The 20,026-nt window shown below is 42.1% G+C and overlaps 1 protein-coding gene across 1 annotated transcript in view; it reads left to right on the forward strand.

Annotated features, from left to right (window-relative positions):
* The window catches only part of LOC102204154 (atrial natriuretic peptide receptor 1), a 38,547-nt gene extending 29,521 nt beyond the window's left edge, over nt 1-9,026 (forward strand). Inside the window, exons 5-9 of the mRNA XM_005745912.1 lie at nt 3,274-3,448; nt 5,016-5,114; nt 5,329-5,420; nt 5,736-5,876; nt 8,769-9,026. Coding sequence (XP_005745969.1) covers nt 3,274-3,448; nt 5,016-5,114; nt 5,329-5,420; nt 5,736-5,876; nt 8,769-9,026 — 765 coding nt within the window. The remainder of the gene's footprint in view (nt 1-3,273; nt 3,449-5,015; nt 5,115-5,328; nt 5,421-5,735; nt 5,877-8,768) is intronic.
* Nucleotides 9,027-20,026: the final 11,000 nt, after the last annotated feature.

Here is a 20,026-nt window from a genome sequence, read left to right on the forward strand (position 1 = left end):
AGCGACCCCCCGGCCCCTCCAGCAGGAACAGAAGATGGCTGAAGCGGTTCCCCTGACCCTCCAGCGAAGACAGATGGCTGAAGCAGTTCCTCGGACCCCCTTGCAGGAACAGACGGCTGGAGCGACCCCCTGGACCCTCCAGCAGGAACAGAAGACGGCTGGAGCGACCCCCCGGACCCTCCAGCAGGAACAGAAGACGGCTGGAGCGACCCCTCGGGACTTTCAGCAGGAACAGAAATGGTTCCTCTGACTCTCCAGACAGATGGCTGGAGCGGTTCCTCGGACCCTCGAGCAGGAACAGAAGATGAATGAAGAGGTTCCTCGGACCCTTCAGCAGGATTAACAGGTACGGAGCCACAAATCCTCCAGCCTTTCAGTCTGTGGCACTAAGGCTGTGGAACAGTCGACCACCACAACTACTTTTGGTTAACTCTGTGGATTCTTTAAAAAGCAGTTTAAAACTTTTGTTTAAACAGAAGTTCTGTTGATCAACGCCTTTTTCAATTTTACATTTTTATTTATATGCAACCTTTTGTATTGACTGTATTGTTGATTTTGTTACCAAACGTTCTGTTTATTTTAACCTTTGTGTACAGCGCTTTGTGACTGCCTGTCTATGAAAAGTGCTTAATAAATAAACTTTACTTTTATTTTATTTCTCCTATTACCTGTGTGTGCTGCTCGGCTTGGGCCTGCAGCGTCTCCAGTTACTGCTGTGGTGCTGTCTCTTGCTGTTGGTGCATGTTGGCGGGCTCCCTTGCATCTTGTGTGATAGGCACAGTTGGGTGCCAATGTAACACCACGGTCATGGGAAACCCACCATCCAGCTTCAGACTCTCAGTTTCAACTGAACAGGTCGTGTTTATTCTCACAATTACTGTTTTACACGTGTGCTTCACTTGCAGCTTTTCCTCCAGCGTTCTTCCACTGCTGCTGTCCTTACTCTCTGAACATGACCGGTCTCAGCATTTTACTGAGTTAAAATAGTGGCTGGCACACTGTGGCTGTGCGCCTAGAACTGCTGCTGAACCCTCTGCTGTACCCCTTCCCTGCAGCTGCACTACACCAAGATACATGAAACCTCTGACATTTTTAAACTTTTTTTTCTCCAAGAGTTACAAGACTGTCACATAGAATCAGTTCTTCATCTGCGTTAAATGCTATTGTCTTGCTCTTATCATAGACTGGCTGCATACCAGATGATGTGAAAGTGTCGCCATACAACAGGAGAATGCTATAAAGTTCCTCTGCTAAGTTCGCAAATATGGACGGGTCATAGCTCAGTGATTTGATTCTGACCTGATGTTGGTACTTTGTCACATAGTTGTCATTGTGATACTTCACTTGGAATGCAGTACTCCAGTGTGAAGCTAGTCTCAAAGAATATTTTCAGTATTTCACTGTTGCCTACTCTCACCACAAACTTGGACTTTAGGGTACCTTGTTTATATCCTACTAAAGTTTCAAATAAGCTAAATTCAAAGATTGAAATGCAAACGGACGCGTGCTGCAGCACTTTTCTTTTTGTGTTTTTTATGCTTTTTCATTGCTAGTTCCTGCAATGCACTGATCACTTTCAGTAGTCAGGAACTGATAGACACTGACCTCAGCCTGAAGCTAGACTTTATTTGGATTGGACCCACAGTATCCATCAGGATTGCAAGACCACCAGGAGCTCCATCGGTTATTGTCAGGAACAGCAAGAGATGGCAGGAGAGGAATAAAAAGCTGGGATGCAGAGCTGGCTATCGTGTCCAACTGCAAAAGCAGCAACACAAACCCCTGCTTCCATTCATCTTCCTAACTAACGACAGATCCCACACAAACAAAATGGAAGAGCTACAATCAAAGATTTACTACAACCATTTTGTCCGGGCGTGTTATCTACTGATTATAACTGAATCTTGGCTCCATCTACAAATATCTGATGTTTCACCGCCAGGACTGCAACAAAGACTCTGGTAAGGGATCACCTAAAACTTATCATTAGTAAACAGCAGAGAGACCAGCTTGAGGGCATCCCTATCGTTGCTGGGGATTTTAATAAGCCATGTTTGAAATCAGTAAACTCGAAATTCCACCATCATGTTAAGCGTCCTACCAGGGGCACAGGATACTGGAGCGTGTGTACAGTAACATCAAGTAAACCTGCAAAGCGACACCCCTACCCCACCTGGGACAATCTGACCACCTCTCTCTCCACCGGATTATAAGGCACATTAAACGAAACAAAACAGTCAGATTAGTCAAACTTTACTCAGCTCATTCTTCTTGCTTCCTCCACTTCCATACCATCGATTCCTAATGTCGTTGCAGTATATTAATGACTAACCTCGTATTGTGGATGGATTTTCTCAGTTGTTCTCCTGACTGAAGTTTGGTCCATTTACAGCATCCTGCCATGCGATTGCATTTGTCTCTAACCATCGGGAACCCTCACGTTAACTTTTATCGAGTGGAAAAAAGTTAGCGTTCATCCTCCAGCTTCACTGTGTATATGCTATGCTAACATAGCTGTGTATATCATTATATACCAGCTAGCCCAACTTCATTAACCCTACAAACATCACTGCTGTTTAGTTTTCTGTCTTCATTTCTTCTTCATCTTCTGTTCCTGCTGGAGGGTCCTTCATTTAAGTGATAGCAGAAATTTTCAGAAATCTCTCAGTCAGAACATGGTATATCATGTTTAGGTGGAAACTAGCGAGCTAACTTCCTGCTAACTCTGTTAAGTATAATAAATTCTGTTTTCATGGATGCCTGGATGTTAAACTTAATTGTTACACCTGGTAAAGCAGCATAGCTGATCATTTTGTTAAAGATGAAAGAATTTAGACAGTTTTTTAACTCTCAGTGATGCTGCAGTGTTTGTTTGACTTTGGGACCTGAAGCAGAGTTTGGACCCAGATTACTCTGCTAGGCTCCTGACTACGGTAGCCGTAATGCTGCGACAATCCATCAAGCGGTGCGGCTTCGTAGCTTACCAAAGTCGTACTAAAACATTTTTGCCAGATTTTTGAGCGCCGTGTACCTCATAAAATCAGTTCGAGGTCAGTAAGCACAACCAGAATTCATACATAAGGCGCACTGGATTATAAGGCGCATTGTTGATTTTTGAGAAAATTAAAGGATTTTAAGTGCGCCTTATAGTGCGGAAAATATGGTATTGCAAAATATATAAATCAGACGAGTCGATCCCACACCGATCCCGGCATTTTCCTAGACATGAGTAGGTTGTATATTTTATGTAGTTCTAAAAATCTGTTAATCCAGGTGGAGACTATAGGAGATGCATACATGGTGGTGAGCGGCCTACCTGAAAGGAACGGAGACAGACATGTGGATGAAATTGCCAAGATGGCTCTGGATCTGGTAGCAGCCGTCAGACAGGTCTCCATTCCTCACATGCCCAATGAGAGGCTTCAGCTCAGAGCTGGCATCCACACAGGTCAGAGGAATTTATTAAGATACAGCAGATGTTTTCTGTGTTATAGAAAATTTGAATCTGCGTGGGGATTGATAAAAATGTGAATCACTACAGTGACCTTGGTCAGGTGCTTTGTGGTAAGTACCATCTAGTAAAGGAACCATATCAGATTACGATTCCTGGATATTCAAGGTCAAGGTCAAGTTTATATATATATAGCACATTTCAAACAGCCGATGCTGCACAAAGTGCTTAACAATATAAAAATGGCATTAAAAAGCAACAATCCTCAACAATTCACAATCCTCAGAGGACGATTCTGTTGAAAATCTTAAACATAGAAATGTTGGCATCCTCACGGAGCTTTAACTGTGTACCATCAGAACAAAGCCACAAAATTTATTGGAGATGATAGACATCAGGTAAACTCAATAACACTTAGTAGCTCTTAGATGCAAAGCCTATATCCAGGTGTTTGAGTGCTTTTTAGTTTGCATACAGTATACACTTACTCTTCAAACAATTTCAAGTTGTCCACATTGTTTGTGGATTTACACAGTTTTTATAGCTCCTTAAGCATTATTCAGCATTAATTCAATCTTGTAAAAACCTGCGTCATGGGATAAGCAATGACACCTCATTCACTTTGTTTTAGTCTGCGCACGAGCATATAGAGCCGTCTTTGTGCAGCTCTCTTATTACACTCATCTCCAGCATTACAGCCAGTTCCTTCTGAACTACTTGTCTTTTATGTACAGATAATCTGTAGGACCATGAACACAGTGTTATACCTGGGTGAGTTTCAAAGTGGTGAGTGTGGTGTGAATGGGCAAGTGAGAGAATGCATCTGGAAAACGCTGTTGTCTGAACCAGCGTGAGATGGTTATCACAACGGTCTTTCACCAGGTTCCCCAGAGATACAGTTTCTGTCTCTCTCCATGCTTTAAGGGGGTGGGGGTGCTATATGTGTTTTGCTCCACCCCTGTCCGAATGCACCACTTTATAGTCAACATCCCTCACTCACTGCATGACCACAAAAGGTCCCTGCCACTTGGCAAATAACTTTCATTTGGATAAGGAGAGTAATACAAGTACTTTATCATCCAGTGTAAATTCTCTGATTTTAGCCCATCCACAGAACACACACCATCCGCCTAGAAGATCCACCCGGCAGAAGTGTCGTGGCGTTTGCATGAGTTCCCGTGAGTTGGGCAATGCATGTAGCCATAGGTTGGTTAGTGTGTGCCGTCGCTCAGGCATATCGCTCATGCTTTCTTTTAGCCACTTTAATGTCACTCTGACTGCTGCTTGCAGCTTTTCTCCTGTCTCCACACGCCCCTCACTCCCAGTGTCCTATTGTGTAAAATAGGAAAGGCACAATTAGGTGATGGCTGGCACCCTGGCACCACCCCTCCCAGCTTAGCCACAAACCACACCCCACCACCACACATTTTACAAAAATTACAGTTGATATGTCGTTGCTTTTTTCCCCAATCTTCTTCCATTGATGAATATTCTGAATGTTTAGTGCTAAAGGTTTTTTTTTAGAAGATTGTAAAGTGTTGCTTCTTTTTCTCCTGCGATGCAGGTCCATGTGTGGCAGGAATAGTGGGCTACAAGATGCCAAGATACTGTCTATTTGGAGATACCGTCAACACAGCCTCTAGAATGGAATCAACCAGCCTGCGTATGTGCAGCTAGTCCCAGTATACACTAGCACACACAATATAGCACAATATAGTGGACATGAAATGAAACTAAATAGACTGTATGTGTTGTATTGGAATTTGGTACCAAAAACAGCTTTCTTGGATCTTTCTTGCACAAATATACAAATACAAATCTAGAAAAGCTTAAATCTTTACATGATGTCTGTTGATTTTAATTTTTCTTTATGCCAGCTCAGAAAATCCACATCAGTTCAGAAGCATACCTGGCTCTGATCAAAGACAATGCTTATGAGCTGCAGCTTCGTGGAGAGATTGAGATTAAGGTAAAATAATTTCCAGCTATGCCATAATATGTTATCATTAATATTATTTTATTTATTTTAAGAACGTTCCCAAATTTAAATTAAAAGACAAAAAAGTGAAATTTGGTGGAAATTTTATGTTTGTTAAAGAGTCTTTAGTCCAAGTTTTTATAAAACATTTTCTTACTTCATGTTCAACACAAGTCTACTTTAAGAGATTTCTTAAAATTTCCACATATACACAAACAATATGCAGTGCTTAGTTTTCATTTTGGTTTTTTTGGTGAACAGTACCTTGTCATTGCTCCTTTTTCACGCGTGGTCTTCTCCTGCCAGGGTAAGGGCAAAATGTATACATACTGGCTGATTGGCCACAAGAACTACAGCGTGCAGAATGACAGTCTGGTTTGCCACTGGAATCCCAACATGGCCAGAAAGAAGAAAATGTTAGCAGGGAGCCAGGTATCTGTGAGCAATGTGAGTTAAAGTGCTTTAATATTCTGAATATGTTCCTTTAGAGAAGCATCCGTGCATGTCCTCCAGCTTTTGTCCTACATAGTTTAACACTGAGCCTTAAATGTTTGTTCTGCTGTGAATAGCACTGTAGTCATTCATTTGTTGTATAAAAACAGGTTCATACTAATATTTCCCCATTATTTCTGTATTACATCTTCCCTGACCAACTGTAGGTGTCTATAAATTTACATTTTCATCAATGTATTACAATTTTGTTTTGATATTTTTATGTTTGTGTTCTGTATGTATATGTTTTACTGCAATTGTGTCACGTGGGTATTACACCAATTAACCCACAGTGTAACCACCAAGCTAATGAAAACTGGTTCTCAAAAGCATGTTACAATCTCGTTCCAGATGTTAGCATTATTTTCTCATTGACTTATGCTAAATATACCATTAATATACAGTGCTTTTCTACTCTGAGCACTCAACGTGCTTTACACAACTTGCCTCATTCACCCATTCACACCCATTTGCTTAAGCACTTTTTCTAAGCTCTTTCCTATTCCAATGCAACACATCTTCCAGTGTGTGTCAGTGTTTTCCATCCATCCAACCATCCATCTTCTTCTTATCCAATTCAGGTTCACAGTTAGGCTGGAGCCTATCCCAGCTATTATAGATCAAGAAGAGGGGTACACCCACCTCTGATGAAGTTTCACAAGTGTCAGCTTTGCTTTTATACATAGATATAAAAATATGGATATGTACTCATAAAAAATCATAATTATAATATTTCTGAGTAAAAAACTGAATTGAATCAAATCAAATCAGAGTCGCATCAGCAGAAGAAGGGGGTGGAAACAGAAGGGGATGCGGATCCGGTTCAGCAGCTGCAGTAACTATAGCCAAGCTTGAGACATGCTCCGGAACCTCCTCTTCGGGGCTGAAATTGCCCGGCTCCCAACCTCCAGCTGCAGGAGCTCCCTTAGAGACCCTGGCCGTGCTGCTAGGTGATCGTTGGCCAGGGTCACCGCCAGATCCAAGGGCTGGTGGCAGCAGACCCACTCTGCCATTCCCGCTGGGAGCCCCTCCATGAATTGTTCCAGGACCACCATATTCACTAACTGGGCCTCCTCTTTTGTGGGAGGTACCTTTGTCTGGCTCTCGGACTGGTTCTACGTGTTTTTTATGGGTGGCCACTGGCTGCTCCCAGTGCATAATCGCAAGCTCCACCACCATTTGTGCTAGTGCCTCCACCAGTTGTGCAGGTCACATATCCGTCATCACGCAGATTCGCTTTGGGCACAGCTGGAGCACTAAGGACATCACACACAGCCAGAGGGTCACGGTGAAGTACGGTTTCTTTTATTACTGTTTTGCACACAAACACTTTGGCACATGCAGGCCGGCAGTATCCGGCTTCCCAACTCATCTCTGGTGCTACTTCCTGCTCACTGCTTACCTCCTCTCTTCAGGTCCTGGCACCTGCTGAAATAGGAGAGGTAGATCATGGCTCAAGAGTTGGGAGTTCGCCTTGTAATTGGAAGGTTGCCAGTTCGAGCCCCGGCTTGGACAGTCTCAGTCGTTGTGTCCTTGGGCAAGACGCTTCACCTGTTGCCTACTGGTGGTGGTCGGGGTAGGAAGCCTCGCCTCTGTCAGTGCGCCCCAGGGTGGCTACAATGTAGCTTGCCACCAGTGTGTGAATGGGTGGATGACTGGATGTATAAAGTGCTTTGGGGTCCTTAGGGACTAGTAAAGCGCTATACAAATACAGGCCATTTACACAATTACTGCCCGGTGTGATGACGGCCTTCCCTGGGCCTGCCTCTTTAGCCCATGTTTAACATCAGAATAGAATCTTAATCTAAAGACCTCATACTGTTGCATCACACCAATAGAACAGAACCCTTTCTACTTTTCAGATTAGGCTTCAGACTTTCCTTGTTGATATAGCCAGGGCTGAATCCTCTCTTAGCTCAATACACTGACTGTTTCTTTTTTGCTCACCCTTTTTCACTCATTGTGCCCCACTCTTCATCTCCCCCATTCTTAATTGTTATTCATCTCTGGCTCTCCATATTAACCAACTCGGCTCCCTCCCCTCACACTCTGAGCCTGGTTCTGCTGGACGTTTCTTCCTGTTAAAAGGGAGTTTTTCCTTTCCACTGTCACCAAAGCGCTTGCTCATAGGGGATCATATGATTCTTGGCGTTTTCTCTGTTTTCTCTGTGTTATTGTAGAGTCTTGACCTTACAATATGAAGCGCCTTGAGGCAACTGTTGTTGTAATTTGGCACTGCATCAATACATTTTAATTGAATTGTATTGAATAGCTAAAAAGCTTCAAAAAACGCATTGAACTGAATACATTTATGAGAGCAAAAACATTTAACATAATTTTATTTACTGACACTTATATGACACAGATAGTGTAGCTCTATCATCTAATAGCAAGTACATGATTCACCTCATAGTCAGTATTGCTGCCAGTAGCAGTCTGGTGCAATGAATTAATATATCCCCACAGCACCATAATCACAAACATACTTTTAATGTTATTTTTTGTTGTCTACATTGCATTTTGTACGCATTATAAATTGATCAGAAAATTTCCCAACCTTGTTTTTCACAAATCGTTGGTTTTAATGTGGAAAAAGAGTGTTACAGGCAGATTACAGAAAACAGTGCTAATGTTTAGTATATACTGGGACTAATGGGAACATAAAATATGAGAGTGGGACAGTTATATGATTGGTCATATGGTATTCTTGTAACCCTCTTCCGGTGTTATGTTAATAAAAACAACTAAACTAAAACCGACTATGATGAATAACAATCATATCGAATTGTGTAAAAAGCTATGTATCTTTTCTAATATGAATGTACCTTCCATGTGTACTTATGCCAGTCATCAGTGACAGTGCAGAGTCTGACCGAGAAGGCTACCACTCCAGTGTCTCTTCTCATGAACCAAACTTCGCCACAGCCACCGAAAGACAAACCTGGCAAGAGAATGGCAGCTCAGATGGAGACCTACAGCAGCAGCTGCAGTACCCTTGGCTCCATGATTGGAGGACTGCAGGGAGGAGATAAGAGTCCTCAACCCAGCCAGCATAGCAGTGGACTCAAACCTGATCTGGTTCCTGTCTCCAACCAGCATGTGTAGCCAATAACTGCCAGCATAAATTAACCTAAGAGAATCTGAGAAATTAGTTTGTTGCAGGTAGCGCTTTAACAGCTGAAAGACATAGTTAGTTGTCACCTGACATAAAAAAAATTTCAACTCATACTAATTTCCTTCCTGAACTTTTGAGTTGGAAAGTCTCACTCATACCAAGTATTACAAAGAAAGTTCGACATTCTGTCATCAGACACACGCCAACAGTGTCAATCAGGCCAAGCAGACACACAAAGGTGGTTATCTATGGAGAGAATTTTGGCTCAAAAGGGTTATAAATGCATACATTATCATCCACAGCATCAGCTTATTTAAACTATATATATCAACCTTCACAGGGTACTGTGTAGTGTCTGTAATTGGTAAATCTATGTTTTCCAGTAGAGTTCTGTTTAGAAGAAGGCCAGATGACAGCAAGATCTTGAACGCAGCTTACATTTGTGAGTCTGTGTGAAGCTGGCAGCATGAAATTCGTCCCCACGTGGGCATGTGACCTGTGCAATTTGTGCACTCGTATTTAAGGTTGTAAGTGAGAAGGATGTTACATGCACGGTAGTTTAGACATCTAGATGCACGGAAAGCTTTTTGAAAGTGAAAATCATGTGAAGTTGAACTTCATAAATTATGTGTAAATGATCCATAGTTATTCATGTTTAGGTGCATGCATTTGCAAAATAGTTTACATGTGGTTAAATTGCTTTGTATTTGTGTGTGGATTGAACATTTTTGTAAATCTTTATTAACATACCATACACATTTTTAATCCTTTTGAGTCCAATTTCTTTCCAAAGTTATTTAGGCTTGATATTGAAAATGGCCCCAGAACCAGGCTCCTGGCAAGGGACTGGACTCAGTCTCAAGTGTCCCTTAGAGGCAGTGGGCAAGAGTGGGTATTCCTGCTTTCTCCGAGTAGACAAAAGGTTTGTTTTCTTGTGCTGAATAATAGTTCAGAGTACTCAACTTTCTTGGAGTTGCTGGGTGGGGTTCTGGATGATGCCACACTTCGTATCGACAGACTTCAATGACAATGACAGCTAGATCTGGAGGGGCGTGATCAGGTGGAACAGCCAGCCTGATCTGGACAAGAGAAATGTGCTGCCATTGGACTTTTGTTGGGTGGTGGGAGTTAAAGAGTAGGCGCTTGTCTTGTGTGTGGGTTTCTGGTAAACTTCAATGTTGAGGCTTTCATCCTCTTCAATGAGCACAACACTGTCCAGGAATGGTAACCCATTATCCTTGGTATCCTCCTCCCTAAACTTTGTTTTTAACCACTGAGTTGATGTGATCCGTGAAGGTTTCTACTTCTTAGGTTTTGATTTTGACTTAATATGAAGAAGAACTTGTTCTTTGTGTTGTGTTGTGTGGGCCTCTGTGTTTGTAGGTTTATGTCCTTGTGTTCTGTGAACAACTTTGTCTAATACATTCCAGACCATTATTGTTTGTACAGCTTATTAAAAACAATGGATGTTTCATTAATGTGGTAGGTCTTAGATAGAATTAATGTCATTTTACAGTGCTGTACAAAGGTCTTGAGCCACCCTTTTTCTCGTTTTTTTGAAAATTGGGAATAGGTGCAGCGACGTGCAAACAGACATGGAAATATAGTACAAAACACAAAAAAAAGAGTCTGTGCAAATCTAACAAGCTCTAAAGTCAAAACTTGATATGGTCCTGGGCTTTGGTCCAATTTTGAGGGGTTTTTGTTACTGAAGTCTTGTTATTTGATGTTCTGTTTGTTTGTTTGTTTTAGATTTTTAAACTCCTTTATATCGTGACTCCTCTTTTTTAGTTCTTGCTTATTTACATTTGTATTCTGGTTGGTTTATTTTAGTGTAGTTATTTTTAGCTTTCTCTGTGGATAAGGTGCTTGACACTGTGTTGATTTTCTGAAGCCCCAACATTTAGAAACACTCCCCTGGAGTCTCCCCTGGCACTGCCCCTAAACCCACAGCCCCATCCTTCTCCTGCAGCTGAGCCACAGACCACACCACGTCACACACATTTAGTCTTTTTTATTTAAATTGGGGATATTGCTTTACAACATTTCTAGTGAACTATGTAATGGGATCTCCTGAAGCAGTGCCCCTGCACTCCATTCCTGCAAAGAGTGTGACGAAGGTGCTCTTTCATGTAATTACCCAAGTCGGCATCCCAAAAAAGATACTGTCTGACCAGGGCATTCATGTCTCCCACACTAAAAGAACAGTATGAATTACTGGGCATTAAAGATGTTTGCATCAGCATCTATCACCCTCGGATTGACAGGCTGGTCGAGCAGCTGAATAAGATTTCAAAGTCCATGATTCAGAAGTTCATTTACGAGGATGAGCACAACTGGGATTGCTGGTTAGACCCTCGGTTGTTTGCATTTGGGTAGGTTCCCCCTTGATCTACTGTTTGGCAGGAAGACACAGGGTGTGTTGACCCTAATTATTAAAAACTGGGAGGAAGGCCCAAGCCCAGCTAAGAGCAAAATTCAATAGGTCCTGGACGGGAGAGCAAAACTACACACATTGTTATCACAAGAGAATTTGCAACACATGGACAACAGAGGGTCTAGGATCAGGCAATACTGCTCAAAGGTACTTTCCAAGTGGCAAGGACCTTTCGTAGTGACACAATGAATGGGTGACACTGACTCTGAGATGGTAGTGTCGGACAGAGGAGGAGCCACACAATGTTGTATGTTGCCCAGTCGTATGTCACTGACAGAGCACCATTTTAACATGGGACCTGGCATGACGATGAGTTCACGGCCCTACAGGTTACCTGAGCATGAGACGAAAATAGTTCAGAAACAAATAATAATAATGTATACTTTATTGATCCCTGTGGGGAAATTCCTCTCTGCATTTAACCCATTCACTCAGTGAAGCAGTGGGCAGCCACTGGGCGCCCGGGGAGCAGTGTGTAGGGACGGTACCTTGCTCAGGGGTACCTCAGGGTAGCCATTCAGTGGATTTGAACCCCTGACCTTACAATGGTGCCACCACTCTACCTACTGAGCTATCCCTGCCCCCAATGGCTGAAAGACTGAAAATGAGAAAAATAGAAGAGTCACAGAGAGTATGGTGTAGCCCCAAGATGGGTCTCTACGGTTCTGTGTTGACTACCATGAATAAAGTGTCTCAGTTATCCCACGCCCTGGGTCGATGAGCTCCTGGGCCAGTTGAGTACTGCTCATTTTTTCACGAAAAATTGCCTTCTTGGATGAATTTGATTGGCTAATCAGTCTTCAGAAGAGGCCAGGCTGTCTAGAGGCTAGACAGCTGCAAAAACATCACTAACACTGCAACAATGTGTACTTGTGGGGTCTTTGGTGTCACAAATGATAACAGTTTAAGTCAAAATTAGAAATTTTCATCACTCCATGAGAACTATTGCCACTGATTTTCAGTCCTGTTCTTGTTTAATTCAGGGTACCTCAGCCTTTTCCCCTTGTTTCCATTCCTAAACAATGGCTTCCTGACAGCTGCTAGGACCAGAGACCGGCAGCATATTTGTACTGGCACGCACTGGGGCTGCGGCAGCTGAAGCATTTGCAGGGCGCTGGTTGAGTGCCTGTGTGGGTGTACGCTGAGCAGCCATCAGTGTGGGACCTGGGTGTTGTTGTTGGTGGTGGTTGTATAGATGGTGTTTAAGGCCTGAGGCCTGGGTGCTGACTGACTCATAGCATTCGGCATGTTCTGGAAGTGCTGAGGGCGCACTTCCAGAACTTCCAGCTGGGCCAGCTGTTTGGCAGAGAACACAGCACAGTTCTGAGCCTGTGGGATAGCTGCCATGAGGGTGGGACAGGCTGGTATGGGTGAAGGACAGGATTGGGCACAGCTCGGACAGTGGCCATCTTTTGCATGTACTAGTTGGTTAGATGAGCCTGATGCTCCTCTTTCCACTGAGCAAGGGCCACATACAGTGGCTTTGTAGCCATAATACGTCCATTCATCTCTGTTACAGCTTTAGTGTCCTCCTCTGAAGAAGAGAAGCACACAAAGCCAAAGCCTTTGCTGCGGTCACCCTCCATCATCACCTTAGCACTCATTATGGTTCAAAATGAGGAGAATTATAATCAATATGTAGCTGCCATCACCAGTGTGTGAATGTGTGTGTGGATGGGTGGATGACTGGATGTGTAAAGCGCTTTGGGGTCCTTAGGTGACTAGTGAAGCACTATACAAATACAGGCCATTTTACCATTTACCAATATATGTATAAATATAAATATATATATAAATATAATTTTTTTTCTTTTTTACTAAGTGTTCTGTTGTTAGTAGACTCAATGGTAGCTCATCCCTTGACTTAGGTACTTTTTTATTGCTTCACTGGTCAGTGTTTAGCTGTGTTGAAAGCACCCGAGCACACAGTGTTACAGACAGGTGAATTCCTTTATTTATAACTATTTAAATGTTTGTGCAGCTTTCCAGCCACCTTGTTAATGCAACACACTCCCCTGTCAGGTCCTGGCATCCTACTGAAATAGGGAAGCATGACCATGTGATGGACAGCAGCTGTGTGGGCCAGCCTCCTCTGACACCACACCCTGAACCCACTGGTCCATCCCTCCCCTGCAACTGAGCCACAAATCACACCCCGCCACGGCGGCTTAACAAATAAAAGTGGCTAATGTCCAAAGAAAAACTTTGAAGAGCTTCAGAAAGACTGGAGAACTGAAGATAATTGTTAGTTGTTGTTTTTTAAAGAATGAACGTCTGGATTCTTAGATGCAAAGTATGAAAAATGAGGTGGCTAAAAACTTTTGCACAGTACTGCACATAAAAAGAGAGTAATGCTGAATGACTGAATTCCCTTCAGCAGCCAATATGTATCATCCTGGTGGTACGATCTCCATTACTTTGATTGCAGCCAACTTCTGCTCTGGCTTGGCAACAAAAGCATGTTTAAATGCATACATCCTGCGCTCCAGGTCATAGGGTGCTGGAGCCCATCCTAGCTGCCATTGGGTGAGAGGCAGGCTATACACTGGACAGGTGGCCATTCTGTCATAGGGCTAACATACAGAGATGGTCAACCATTTACACTCCCATTCACACCTATGGCCAATTTAGTTAATTTAACCTTACTAACTGCATATCACTGGGAGAAAGCCAGAGTACCTGAAGAGAACCCACAGTCAATTGGTGGGAAAGAGACAGACTGAAGTCCCGCCGGCTTACCTCCCATCACCTGAGAGAGGGTAAACACTCAGCCTTTAATGATTAAAATGATGTAGCGTGCCATAATATGTGCTTTTGCTAATAGTAAATCATCTTTATTCTTAATGAAAGATAAAGAATATAATTATGATTCATATGTTGAATGAGTGCAGTTTGAGTAATGAAAATTATTCTCTGGATTTTGTGTGTGTGAACATGATCCAGCTTCACAGATTAGTGTCTGTGTGTGACTGTAGGAATGTGGAAAATTAGGAATTATTCTGTAGTAGTAACACTACAGGAGCAACCAATGCCCACTAATTTAATTTATGATTTTTGACTTTTTCCCTCTCTCTCTCCATTGTTTCTGATTGGAAACAAGAACTGGGCTCCTCTCCTGTTGGATTATATCCACACAGAGATAGGCGCATCGTAGCCATGGCGTGCCCATTTCTGCTTTCCGCTCTCCTCTTAAAGATCAAAACAAAGTCAGCATTAGCTCCGAGTAAGTTGGTTGGATTAGTAGAATTCAAATTATTTGATTGCTTGAATATTTGATTATGCTTTTGATTTGCTCCTGCTAAACTGTGTCAATAAAATATCCTGCATTCAAAAAGTTTCTTTTTTTTAGAGTAAATTCTCGACCATCTCACACTTCTGTTTAATCGTTTTCAGTCTGACATTCATTCAGCTGTGTGAAAACTGTAACTTTAATCTCAGCCAAACTGATTTACTCAGGAACAAATAAAACACTGAACGCAAAACACTGAGAACCTTCTTGCTGTGATGCCACAGTGCTACACAGTACAGCTGGTACTGTGTAGCACTGTATTTTACACTTTATATGCTTTTTGTTAACAAATTGGATTTAAAAAATGTACATTTGTAGTTTGCTGAACTTGTTTTGGAAATTTCACAAATTTTAGCCCCAGGAGTCATCGTGGACATGCAGGAACAGTGAAATGTGAAAAGTGTGTGTGATAGGAAACGACTTTAGGATCAATATCAGTTGAGTCTTCAGCTATGAACGGTCATATTGAGTTTCAGCTTGTTGTATACTTGTCAAACCCAAAGAGCAATGCTGGGGAGGAAATATGTATCCAATATGAAGAACTGGTTCCTTCAGTGGCCCCTTGAGGCTGGGGCCTAAATCTTTACCCAGTCAAAATGTGAAATACATAACAATAAAAAATATGTTTAGAAAATTATCTAGGTAGATAGGTAAATAGTTCCCCCTCTTTTTTATGTTATACATTCAAATGATATTAAGGCTTAATATTGGAAATGATGGCAGCTTTTATTGATGGGTGTCAGACAGGCCTTATGGAGGCATTATGTCTGTCTACTGGATGTTTTGTGCTGATTTAGACATCATATCATGCGTTGTGCAACACAGCCTTTGGGGCACGTCAGTCATCATGCACCTCTCAATTTTTGTAACATGGTGCGTTGTGCTGTGGCCACCGCAGCTGGCATGAAAACACAAGTGTCCTGTTGGTTTTTGTTACCATTTCAATTATACAACACAGACTCCAGTGCAGAAGCTTAGCTGTTGGAACAGCTGGAAAACTTGAGTTTGTGGAAAACATTTTGCAACAAAACAAAGTCTTGCTTTCTGGTTTTGTCTTTTTTGCTTGTGTAGAAAAGGTTTAGTAAAGTTTATTTATTAAGCACTTTTCACAGACAAGTGGTCATAAAGCACTGTACACAAAAGGCTACAAAAATGATTAATTAACTAAATAAAGACAGTAAAATAAGCATGTAGTTTTAAGTAAATATTAATTCAATATAACATTCTCAACAGCAAGCCTTTTGTTTTAGCTGCTTTTTAAAAGAAGCCACAGAGTCAACTAAGGCTACGTTCACACTGCAGGTCTTAATGCTCAATTCCGATTTTTTTGATCAAATCCGAATTTTTTTACTGCTCGTTCACACTACAAATAAAATGCGACAGCAAACGCGCTCTAGTGTGAACACTCAAAGCGGCCCGCATGCGCAAAAGAAGATGTCACACACAACGCGCCCTGTTTAGACCCAGAGCAACAGTATTGTTTGACTAATGGCCCTTAATATAAAGACTTCGGACTTCAAGTTTCCCAATTTTTGCTTTAAGTTATTTTGTTATTTACATAATAATGTAAATAACCTAATAATGATCCTTATTGCTGTTTAAGAGAGGAGCGGTGCTTCAAGGGATAGCTGCAGATTTCTGTCAGAATCTGCAGATTATACAGTACAAATAAAATGTTTACGTTGTCTTCCCAACAGTTTCACTGACATCTACGCTGGATGGTCAGGAAGCGTTCGCGATGTCTTCTCCGGCGCTGATAATTGGCTTCAGTCTTGTGTCGGTGACGTAAAGGGCGTAAAAGACGGATTTAATGCAACTTGACCGTTCAAACAGCCTCGCTTTCTAAAACATCGGATATGTATCGGATTCAGTACCACATACGAAAGTGACCCAGATCAGATTTGAAAATATCGGATTTGCGCCGTTCACACTGTCATAGCATGATCGGATATGAGTCGCATAGGGTCAAAAAAATCGGATTTGATGCGCTTTCGCCTGCAGCGTGAACGTAGCCTAAATGTTGTTGTGGTGGTGACGGTTCCACAGACACGGTGCCACAGACTGAAAGGCATCGTCCCCCTGAGTCGTGTACGGGAACAACTAACAAAGTCAACGAGCGAGCAGCACTGTATTATGCAAGAAGCTGAGACGCTTATGTGGAGATACTGTCTGAGTGGCGACACCTATCGCTCAGGAGAGTACTGCAGCAGCTGCCTGCAGCTTAACATGAGACTGTGAGATGAGGCTTTGACAGTGAGTGAAATGATTATTGCTGCAGGTGTTCTGGGGCTTTACTCATTGAAGTAACTGTAATTGACTTTGTATCAGAGTTTGATGTTGGTGGAATTTAGCTGATTATTTACCAATATGGTAAAACTTTAGTTGTTTAGTTCACTTACTAAATACTCAACCGTGTTCCTTAAAAAGTAAATTTTCTTAGAGTTAGTGGAGGAAATAAAAAGAAATACTAGACTTCAAATTTAACTAGTGGATACATATTTGCTTATGTTAGAATTTATTTTCATCTTTAAGGCTTATAACCCCCCAGTATTGTATATTGTATAATTTCCACACACATTTCTGTTTTATCCTTTACTGCCCACAGATATGTAGAATAGTTTTGGATTTACAGCCTCTGATACCAGCAATAGCAAAGACTCAGGTAACATCCCAGAAAGACGATAAATCCCCCTGACACTTAGTAGCATACACTATTTGTACCGAAGACTTTATCCTTAGCGTGGACCAGTTTTTGGCATGTTTTGGGGTTTGAAAGCCCCAAAGGTTTGTAAGAAATTACAGGCTAGTCCCAACGTCAGCAACAGGATCAGCACCGATTCAAGTGAGTCTGCTCTTGGAACTGTCTTCATTTCATATATTTGACATACAAGGGCCAGTACTAACGGGCAGAAACATGGATGTGCCGTGGGTTCCCCAGTTTTACCTACTGACACCAATTTGTATATAGAGGAAGTGAAAAAGAGCGCTCTGTTATCCTAGCCTGGAACACCACCAAGTCATCAGTTCAGGTATGTGGATATATTGAAAAGAAAATGCAGATGGCATAAGTGAAGTAGAACAATAGTAAAAATCCACAGGAATTCAGATTTTTAACAATGGCAAAGACTTTTGGTCAAAATGAAATCTCAAGAGGTGCCACAATTCACTGATCACATTAACCTGGTTAAAAAACAAATCAAGTTTACCAACGGGGACATGCTAGAGTTTGATAGTGAGATTTTCATTAGTAATAGGGGACAATTAAAAGTTGATTTGTACCTTAAACCAGCGTTAAAATGTGCCCAACCCCCAGCACAGAGTAACATATGCTTTTACGTGCCAGGAGAAATGCATGATCTATCATTCGGGAAAGCAAACAACATGAGCCTAAACAAATGTCACAAAACAGACAAACAAGAAGACAGAACGCCATTTATGTAAAACGGGAAAGAGCATTTCTGAACAGAGGACAATGCTGTGATTGCAGCTGCATCAGTACACTCAAGTAATATCCCAGTTCATTCAAAGTGCTTTATACAGCATGCCTCATTCACCCACTCACACCATTTAATACAAGCACTTTTGTATTAAGTACAAGCACTTTTTTGCTTAAAAGCTTTCTGTCTAACATTCACAAACAATGGGGGAGGCGATCGAAGCCCTTTGGTTGTCTACCCTCCCTCTTTTGATTAAAAACTGGGAGCTTGAGTAGCTTTGCAGGCCTGGTCCTACCAGCCACACCCGTTAAGGACAGCTGACCTCTAGATCTGTGTACCTGGTAACTGACTGGGTTGAATTTAATGGCTTGGACCAAGCCCCAAGGGTCTGTTACTTTTAAACTGCTGGAGTGAGAGCTGTTCATATTAATGTAGATTAATTCTCAAGTTTTTATCTTTACTGCTTCACAAAGGAAATGTCAACAATTTACACTTTAATTGCGGAGTATTTTATTAAAGGAGTTTAGCAGGAGCAGAGCAAAAGCAGAATCAAATAAAAAATAATCAAAACCTGAAATTATACTTACCTAATTAACCTACTCTGAGATATTCTACCCTCTACATTGATGGGGAGGAGGTAGAAAGGTTAGAAAGCTTTAAGTTCCTCAGAGTCCACATCTCGGCAACCTTACCTCGTCCACAAACATTTCCCACCAGGTAGGGAAAGCACAACAAAGGCTGTACTTTCTCAGGAAGCTGCGTCCGGCCCAATTACCCCAGAGACTGCTAGTAAACTTCTACCGCTCCACCATCGAGAGCCTGACTTACTGCTGCACACTCTGATTCAACTGCTGCACCGCGGAGGACAAGAGGAAACTGCAGCGGGTGGTGAGGGCAGCAGAGCGGGCAACTGGCACCTCACTAACCCCCCTCAGAGATATTTATACTGGCAGACTTCAGCAGAAAGCCAGCATCATCATCATCAAGGACCCCTCACACCCTGGACACTCACTTTCCCCCTTCCCTCTGGTAAATGCTACAAGTCCATCATCTCAAAGACAAACAGACTCAATAGAAGTTTTTACCCACAGGCTATCAAACATGCCCTACCTCCACCCTGACTGGAGGATAACTGCACTGCCAACACTCATGGACATTACACCTTATTTATAGACCGTATTTTTATTTCTACTATATTGCAACCAACATTCCTACATTTTTAAACTGTAATTATTATAGTAGCAACAGCACCCCCACCCCACTCGATGTGCAACAGCAGCATCCCCCCCCCACACACACACACACTCAATGTATCCGTATGTATGCAGATGTATGTATAACTTGTACATATCTTTCTTGTGTAAATATAAATTTGTCTGTGTTACTGTGTAAATACTTACGCTATTGTGTAAGTATTACATTAAACCCTAAACTCATGGAACAATGCCAAACTGCCTTTCATTGTTCTTGTAACAGTGACAATAAAGACCTATTCTATGCTATAATGCTTACTGTGTGCTGATCCTTGTGAGTAAGAAGGTTAGAGAGAACGAGTGTGCGATGGCCACCAGCGCCCCTCTCTTTTCTGTGTAGGGATAACCAATAGAAGAGAAGTCAAGTCCAAAGGCGAACAATGGATTTATAAATACTGTGGAGTTTATACTCCAGCATGACAAAAATGAGCAGAGAAAAAAGCCAAAAAAACCCAAAACTAATTTTAGGTTTCACAGTTTGGACAGTGGTTGAAACTGTGACCATGTGACATCCGATCATGTTGTTGACATCTGTGATGGACCGAGTTGAAAAAACAGGAGTCGTCCCAGGAAT

The sequence above is a fragment of the Pundamilia nyererei genome, unplaced genomic scaffold (assembly GCF_000239375.1).
Source record: "Pundamilia nyererei isolate P.nyererei 1_Seehausen unplaced genomic scaffold, PunNye1.0 scaffold00169, whole genome shotgun sequence".
In the NCBI taxonomy this organism is placed as follows: domain Eukaryota; kingdom Metazoa; phylum Chordata; class Actinopteri; order Cichliformes; family Cichlidae; genus Pundamilia; species Pundamilia nyererei.